Source organism: Caenorhabditis briggsae, assembly GCF_000004555.2.
Source record: "Caenorhabditis briggsae complete genome, chrIII, whole genome shotgun sequence".
In the NCBI taxonomy this organism is placed as follows: Eukaryota; Metazoa; Nematoda; class Chromadorea; order Rhabditida; family Rhabditidae; genus Caenorhabditis; species Caenorhabditis briggsae.
In genome coordinates this window covers 13,933,107-13,942,175 of record NC_013490.2, presented here as the reverse complement: position 1 = coordinate 13,942,175, position 9,069 = coordinate 13,933,107, and the positions used below count along the sequence as shown (strand labels likewise).

The following is a 9,069-nucleotide window of genomic DNA, read 5'->3' as shown; positions in this document are numbered from 1 at the left end:
TTTCTAGTATTTTCTTTCTCGAACCTCTCCTCGAACCAAAAGCTACAAATTAGGCCCCGCCCATTTTATTAGATTTTTTTTTGGAATTTTTCTAGAAAATTCCCCAATTTTTCCGATTCCTTTCCTCTCAAACATCTGTGTTATATTCTTCATTTCTCTTGTTTTTCTTAAAATTCCGGTAGCTCTTTCTCTCTTTCAAAAAACTATTCATTATGACATAATTGGATTTTGACAGCCCGTAATCAATTAATTAGGTGGAGAAATTGGTGGGAATTTGAAAATTTTCAAATTCCCGCCAAACCAGAATTAGCCCATCATTGGACAAATGAACAAATTGCCGAAAAGGCGAACAAAATTACAATGGGATGGGTAGACAATTGACATACAAAAAGGATTTGAGATAATTGTTGATAAGCATTCACAGAATTGATTATCGCACTCCATTTGGGGTAGAGTGCAGCCCGCGTAGCACAGATCATGGTACATACAACATTGGTTTACTGTAAGAATGATAGGTTGGCGGGAATTTGAATTTTTGAAAAAAAAAGTTTTGGGAAATTTTTTCGGGATCTTTAATTTCAGAATTTTTTAGTATATTTGAGTTTCATTGGGTTACTGTAGGAAAAATGAGTAGGGCGGGTTTGGCGGGAATTTTAAAAATTTTCGAAATTTTGAAAAAAAAAATTTTCGGAAAAATATTTTGGGATCTTTAATTTCGGAAATTTTGAATTTTTTTCGTATATCTGGGTTTCATTGGATTACTGTAGCAAAAATTGGTAAAATGGATTGGCGGGAATTCGAAAGTTTTCGAATTTTCGAATTTTTTTTTTGAAAATCAAAAATCTGAAAAAAAAATTTTTCTGAAATTTTCAAATTTCTGATTCCGATTTTTTTTTGAATTTTTGCGTTATTTTCCATGCGCCTGATGGGTTGGCGGGAATTAAAAAAATTTTCGAAAAATTAAAAAAAATTTTTTTTTGAAAAAATTTGAAATAAATTGATTTTTTCTTCGATTTTCCGCAAAGTTTTTAGACCTTTTTAGGTTTTTCAGCCATTTTCAACGGCGCTTTTTCGATTTTTCCGAATTTTTTGTCTGAAAATTGACAGTATGGTGTTCGCGAAGATTACTGTAGATTACTGTATATAACATATTTCCTTTTGTAGCTTTTTTGTGTGCATTTTGAGGTGATTGTGTCTACAGTAATCTACAGTAGTCGAATTTCAGACAAAAAAAACCGAAAAAATGGAAAAAGAATCTTCAAAAATAGCTGAAAAACCTAAAAAGGTCTAGAAATTTTGCAAAAAATCAAAGTTTTTTTTTCTCGAAAAATCGCAAAAAATCGCAAATTTTTCAGTGTTTTCAATTTCAGAGGTTTGGCGGGAATTGAAAATTTTTTGAATTTAAAACAAATATTCTGGAATTTCAGATTTTCAGATTCTCAAAAAAATCAACTTACACTGAATTTGATCACAAAAATACGAGGAAGTATAGGAAATTGAAGTGGACAAACTTCCAGAACCACATCTAAAATCTTCAAAGGGGACCAATTGACCGTAGGCTTCTCCAGTGTACAGTATCAGGATTACTGTAGTTAGATTTTCCAAAATCATGAAAAATTTCCTCATTTTTCGTTTATAATGTTTTTTCAAAAATCAAAAACGATGAGAGAGAGAGGGGGTCGTCAGTTGGTTTATGTGTCAGTTTTTTGTGCCCCCTTATTTGCAAATTAAATACTGGTTTCTCTGCGTCTCTCGATTTCCCATACTATTTCCATTTTTCATTTTTTCCTTCCGTTCGAGAGCGACCGACACAGTACGAATGAACTGTGTGTGGGAGAGAGCCAAACCGGTTAGATTTTCAACATTTTATGATTTTATTCGTTTATTTAAATCAATCACAAATGAATCAGTTTTTAATCTTCTTATGGCTGAAAAAAAACTGGAAAAAAAGTAGAATGACCCACTAACTTTGAGCCCATATATCTCGGCTACTGTAAAAGATATCAAAAACTTATCAACTAATAAAATATTACTGATAATATGATAAACATTTTATTAGTTGACAGATTTTTGATATCTTTCATAGGAATCGAGATACATTAAGCTTAAATTCGGTTGAAAACTCGGCTTCTCATAGAAAGGTCCTCTAATTTTGAGCTCATTTATCTCGGTTCCTATACGAGATATCAAAAAGTAATCAACTGATAAAATATTACTGATAATATGATAAACATTTTACTAGTTGACTACTTTTTGATATCTTCCAGAGGAACCGAGATAAACCTGCTTCGTTCGCGAACACTGATTCCCATAGAAGAACCCGTTATCTTTGAGCCTATTTATCTCGGTTCCTATACGAGATATTAAAAAATGGTTAACTAACAAAATTTTACTGATAATATGATAAACATTTTGATAGTTGACAACTTTTTGATATCTTTCACAGGAAATGAGATATGTCGGCTCAATGTTGACATCTGAAAACTTCGACTGAACTGTGCGGCGGCTTTGCAGAAGGGATGGAGCTTAGTTTTTTTTTTAAATTCAATTTTTGTAATTATGATTTTTTGATAAAAATACAACTGCAAATTAACTATAGAAAAAAAAACCACATCAAATTTCGAACTTAATTTCAGATGACCTAAAATTGGAAAATAATTAGGATTTGAAAAATGAGTTTATTGGGAATTTAATTGGATGTAATTATGATTTTTAATTCAATGAAATTTTTTTACATTTGAAACAGACCAAAAAACGGGTCAAAGACGATTCAAAACAGACTGAAAACGCCAAAACCTAGTCCCGACCATAACTTGTGTTGGCCCGTTTTTGGTCCGTTCTTACCCATTTTTAGTCTTTTTCATCCCGTCATCAATTATTTGCTGTATTTTAGTAGAATTTCAGTTTTTCTTGCAATTCTAAGCACGTTTCTAGTAAATTCAAAAAACAAAAACGGCAAAAAAAAACAGACTGAAAACAGCTAAACCTAGCTCAGGTCATAACTTTTCTTGGTCCGTCGTTGACCCGTTTTAGCCTATTTTGGCCGGAATTTTTGCTTTTTTAAACCAATTTAAACTAGGTTTTTGAACCTTATTGCACCGGGACATGTTAATCACTTCTCCTGAGAAACTCCGCCTCTTTTTCACATTTTAAGGTATTAGAAAAGTGATTAGGGACAACAAACCAAATGTTTGAATGATATGTTGACATGAATGTTGCAAGGTGAAGAGGAAAATACTAGGGAATCACAAAAAAAAAAAAGATTTTGGGTAGTTAAAGCATTTTTCATTACTTTCAGAAAATGTTTCGAAAAATAATTGAATTTAAAGAAGAATTTCCTGCATTTTGGGTTGAAAACGCACCTGAAACAGATCAAAAACCGTACAACTTGATTCAGACGATAATTTCATTTGGTCCGTCGTTGGTCCATTTTTGGCCCGTTTTAATCCTTTTTGGTCGGATTTGGGTCTTTTTCAACCCGTTATCAACTACTTACTACTTTTGATGGCATGTTTTGGTCTATTTCTAAATCTTATGAAAGACATTCAGACATACAGATCCACAGACAGATCAGGTGACCTCATCACTTCCGCTGTTCGTCCGAAACAACATTTTTGTAGTTTTTGAAATTTTTATCAGATTCACTTTAACAAACATGATACCATCAGTTTACATCCCCCTCACTATCAATAGTCTCCCACAGGAAGAGAGAGAGAGAGAGAGAGAGAGATAAAAAGAACTTCTAGAGAGAAGATAGAGGATAAAAGATTAGTGACAGTGAAAACAAACATTTTTGTTTGATATCATTGTATCATCACTTTGAACCCACACCCGGATGGTCTCCGAACGTCATTGGTAGCCAAAATAAAACAAATTCAACTTTTTTGTTTAAACTATTTTTAATGAATAACAGGAAGAAGCTACAGTATAAAACATAAGGTCTTGAGCATTGAAAAGTAATCAAAATTTTATTTTTTTTCGTATTCTGCAATTCTGGCCCCTAGAAAAGTTTTGACCTTGCAATGTTTCTCTTTTTTCTGTACATACATCACTTTTCGTATTTTTGGTAACACGTGATAAAGAAGACGTAGTACTACCAGAGTTCAAGAATTCAGAGGAATTGGAAAAAACTGGAAATCCAACAAGCCTAAAAACGGACCAGAACCAAACCAAAAACGGGTCAAAACCGGCTGAAAACAGGCTGAAAACGGTCGGACCACAACTTTTATTGGCCCGTCGTTGGTCCGTTTTAAACCGTTTGTTGTCTGTTTTTTGTCATTTTGGTATGTTATAGTCCGTTTTTAAGCAAACGCACTTGTGGATTAAAAACGGACTGAAAACGGACCAGAAACGGTTTAGAACAGTCTAGAAACTGCTAAACCAGGTTCAGACCATAACTTCTTTTGGCCCGTCGGTGGCCCGTTTTTGGTCCGTTTCAGTTTATCTTTGGCCAGATTTTGGTATTTTTTTAACCAGTTTATCCTTGTTTTTGATATGTTTTCGGTTCTTTGGTTCTGTCATTTTAGGTACTGTTCCGGTCCATTTCCAATTGCATGCTTTGATTTCGAACTTTATTAAAATCTGAAATTTTGAGTCCAACTTTCTCCCGTAGCAATTGATCGGCAGCCGAAGATGACAGTGCAGCTTAGTAGCAATAGAATTCCAAGATTGTTTTTCTCATGTTCCTTTAAATCCCTTCAAAATATTTCCTCCTAAAGTTTAGTCTCTCTCCCGAAACCTTCATCAGACCACCAATCGAATAAACGTCCAATTTTTATTCAAAACCCGTTTCTTATCAAATTTGAAAACCGTTTTGACCTTTTCCATCAGAAATCCTTCAACATCTGATTCTTTTCAAGGTTGTCAGCCAATTCTTTTTTCTTGGCACGTAGGAACCTCAAAAAGTGTCAAAGTACAATCGAGCTATTGGGCTAAATCTTGGAAACTTGAACTTAATTAAAAAACTAAAGTTATGAACTTGACAGGCGTATTCCAGGAAGCTTCTGAGTCTAAAACGGACCAAAAGCGGGTCAGAAACGGTTCTGGTTCAGCCTACAAACTTTTGGTCTGTTGTTGGTCCGCCGTTGGTCCGTTCATAGAAACATTCGATGTCGATTTTGAGAGGTTGTTTTAGGGCTTCATTTGAATCAACCTGGCTTTTTAAACTTAATCTATTTGTATATCATTTTATAGATCTTGTTGAGTTCTATATTTTACTTTTTGATTCGATTTAAAATTCCAATTTTGAGCCGACTTATGGGCCAGCGAATGGTAGCTGTTTTCATCCTGTTTCGAACCGTTTTTGATCCGTTCATGGTCTGCTTTTGGTCCGTTTTTGTTCAATAAATGTCTGAATTTGTGGAATGGTAGCCTTAAAGGCGCATAATTGGGCTAGGATTTGTATTCTGAAAGTTTCAGACAATTTCTCTGCCCCCCGAAAGTGTACTTGTGCACTTTTGAGCTTTCGAAACGAACAAAGTAAACATTGACGACTACTCAAACACAGTAGCAGATTTGAACTTTTTTTGCAAAACAGGCGCCTTATCACTAGGCTGCTGATAAAAAATAGAGACACGTCTTCTTCTTCTTGAAGATCAAAATGAATCGAAATCAAACGAAGAAAATCGGAAAAAGGGAAACGAGGGGGGTTGATGACGATTGTGTGTTCTTGGGAGATCAGATGAGTAATGATTTGATGATAAGAGTTCAGACGTCGAAGTTTTTTTTATACTTTCGGATATTTTGGGCCACCAAAATACGATATTTTTGTATTTCATGCGGACATCCAGACAAACCGACAAACAGAGAGCAACTCGCAATTTTGTTTTTTTTTTAAATTTTTACTCTCATGGGGACTACAAACTGACTAAAAACGGGCCCAAAATGTGCCTAAAACAAACGAAAAAGACTGAAAACTTACCAAGGGCCAAAAAATTCAAAACGGGTTAGAACGGACCAAAAACGGGCCAACGGTGGACCAAAAGAAGTTATCGTCTAAACCAGGTTTAGCTGTTTTCAGCATGTTTTCAACTATTTTCAACCCGTTTTTGGTCCGTTTTTTGATTTTTTTTTTGACCCACAAGCGTTTCGGAATTTTTTAAATTTTTTAAAATTTTTTTGGATTTTTGAAAATACCGAATTCCCGGCAATAAAGGACGAAAACGAGTTAGAACGGACCAAAAACGGGCCAACTTCGGATTCTCTCATAGCTAGCTTAGTTTTTGAGATATGCGCCTTTAAAATTATTGGTTACTGCTGCAAACGACTCAGCAAAGCATAAAATTTTACACAAATTCGTAGTTTATAGTTGTTTGATAGCTCTAAGGGTTCTCGAGATATGCGCCTTTAAAGTTTGCGCGTGAGACGCAGAGAAGCGAGAGAACTCTCGTTGTCTGCGTCTCTCTAGAAGCGTAACTTGCTTTAAATTATAGATAAAGACTCTGAATTTGCAAAAAGTAGGCTCAAATTCTTTAAAGGTTATGCTTAACTGAATAATGAAAATTAGAAAGTTTGATGTTTGGGACTTTTGGAACAAAACGTCCCAAAAATCCCAAAAATCCTCCTACTGGTTCTACTAAAAGCCCTCGTGACTATCTATATTCCTATTCCAATTCCAAAAAAAACCACCTCCTACTCTCTTTTTCTCCCGAAAAGTCAATATTTACACCAAACAAATTCTCACTGACCCCTCTAGTACATAATTGTATCCAATAATAGTAATTTTTCTCATTTTTGAGATTCCTTTGGAACCGTCTAGAGCTTTTTCCACTTTTCATGTGATAATGTTTTTGATCTACTGATTCTCTAAGCGCGCGCGCGGGGGAGAATACAAAAATATTTGTTCCAAGCTCAATTAAGAGATCAAAGCTTACCCTAAGCTCTGAAGTCTTATCCCAAAAGACGGAATTTTTAAAAACTTGTCTCATTTAATTTAATTTTCACTAATTAAACCAATTACCTTGTTCCCAATTAATTGAATTAAAATCCAACTGTTGAATATCAGAAAGAACGTACATCCTCCGTAAAAAACCGGTTTTTTTTTCTTATCAAATTAGGTCTAACCATATGGCCAGACCATTTTGTGACTGACCTTTAGAGGTTTCTCGAAAGAAAATGACCTTGAAAAATTAGCTACGTAGTAAGACTGGTGTACAAAGTTCAACGAAAGATGCTATGCACCTTTAAACATGAATTGTTTCAAATTTGATACTTTTGAGCCTACAACGGATCTAGAACGGATCAAGAACGGGTCAAAAATGGGCTGGGCCATGCTAGTAAAGCTATGTGCCTCTAAACATAAATTGTTTCAAATTTGAGAGTTTTGGGTTGAAAACGGATCTCGAACGTGTTCAAAGTGTATCAAAAATGGACTGTGTCATGCTAGTAAAACTATGCGCCTTCGAACAAAAATTGTTACAAATTCAGGCACTTTTGGGTCGAAAACGGTTGTAAATAAGCTGAAAACAGCTGAACCTGGTCCAGCCTACACCTCTTTGGTCTGTCGTTGGTCCGTTTTTGGTCCGTTTCAAGCCGTTTGTTGTATATTTTTATCCCGATTTTGTCCTATTTAGGTCGTTGTCTGCTGCAAACATTTTTTGATCTACCGTAGTTTAGCATCAATGTTTTTGATTCAAAAAAATGGTTTCAAAGTCCAATAGAGAATTCTATGCGCCTTGAAACATAAATTGATTCAACTTTTCGATTTTTGAGCCAAAAACGAATATAAGGCGGGCCAAGAACAGGCTGAAAACATCTAAACCTGGTCCAGATCATAAACTATTTTGGCCCGTCGTTGGTCTGCTTTTGGTCCGTTTCAAAAAGTTTACGGCCCGTTTTTTAAAACTCGTTTTTAGTAAGTATCAACAGACCAAAAAAGTACCAAAAATAGGTCGAAATCAGTTCAAAACAGGCTGAATATATTGGTCTGCCCTTGGCCCGTTTCTGATCCGTTTTCAGCTCATTTCTGACCATTCTCCTCCCCTATCCCTCTCAAGTACAAAAGTGACCAGGAGCACTTGAAAAAACTAATAGAAAACAGTACAAAAAATGATAGTGTGTACAAATAAGAAGAAGCTTTTCACCCCTCTCCTGACCCCCTACAAAAGTGTGTATGTTTATTGTGCGTGCTCAACGGACACTCTTCCTGTGTGCTCCGTGAGCACATAAAACCCCTCTCCCGATTCATCCCCGTCTAAGGAAATCTATGAGGAGGCTCCGCCCCCTTCTTTTTGAAAGTTTCTTCTCTCTCGTTTGTGTATCCTTTTTCATTTCCGCTTTTTCAAGAAAATTGGTTTTATGCTCCTTTAAACATAATTTTTAGGTCAAAAATGGGTCAAAACATCTTCTTGTGGTTTGTTTTGAGTCATTTATAGCTCTAAAAGCCTCGAAAACCTACATAACCTTTGAGAAACGAATGAAAATAGAGATTTTCCAAAAAGTCGGTCAGATGGCCTAGTGGATTTTTGAGCATGAAAATTCGGGAATCTCAACACCAGGGTTCGATTCCACCCGGCGTCAAACTTTTTTTGCTTTTGTGTAAAGCAAGATTTAGGGGTTCCAAAAAGTTCTAGATGATGTTTAAACATTTTTCTACCTCTAAGAATATCTAAATTTTCGAAAAACTGAAATTTCCAGGATTTTCTCTAAAAATTATCTCAAAATTTTGTTTATTTTCGCTTTTATTGTACAAAATAGGTTAAGTTTTATGCGCCTTTAAACATAACTTTTATTTCAAAAACGGACCAAAAAAGGCTTTGGTCCGTCATTGGTCAGTTTTTAGTCAGTTTTTAGTCAGTTTTTAGTCCGTTTTTAGTCCGATTTTAGTCCGTTTTTAGTCCGTTTTTAGTCCGTTTTAGTCCGTTTTTGGTCCGTTTTTGGTCCGTTTTTAGTCCTTTTTAGTTCGTTTCCGGTCCATCTTCTCCAAACACTTTTTTTGACCTATCATTGAGAATTTTCTGATTGTTCTCTTTCTCACGTCTTCTTCTTCTCCAAATTTCCTTTCCCACCTGATCCTCTTCGCAGCACGGGGTCATAAAAAATCTGTCGTCAAATGTGTCGGAAGTTTTAAGC

At 35.2% G+C, this 9,069-nt stretch overlaps 1 protein-coding gene across 1 annotated transcript; it reads right to left on the bottom strand.

The window, feature by feature from the left end:
• Positions 1 to 306: 306 nt before the first annotated feature.
• Positions 307 to 1,626, bottom strand: CBG26099 (the record flags this gene model as incomplete). Its single annotated transcript, XM_045244641.1, has 2 exons — positions 307 to 500; positions 1,458 to 1,626. 2 exons carry the CDS (start codon positions 1,624 to 1,626, stop codon positions 307 to 309), a joined length of 363 nt encoding a protein of 120 aa, XP_045100571.1.
• Positions 1,627 to 9,069: the final 7,443 nt, after the last annotated feature.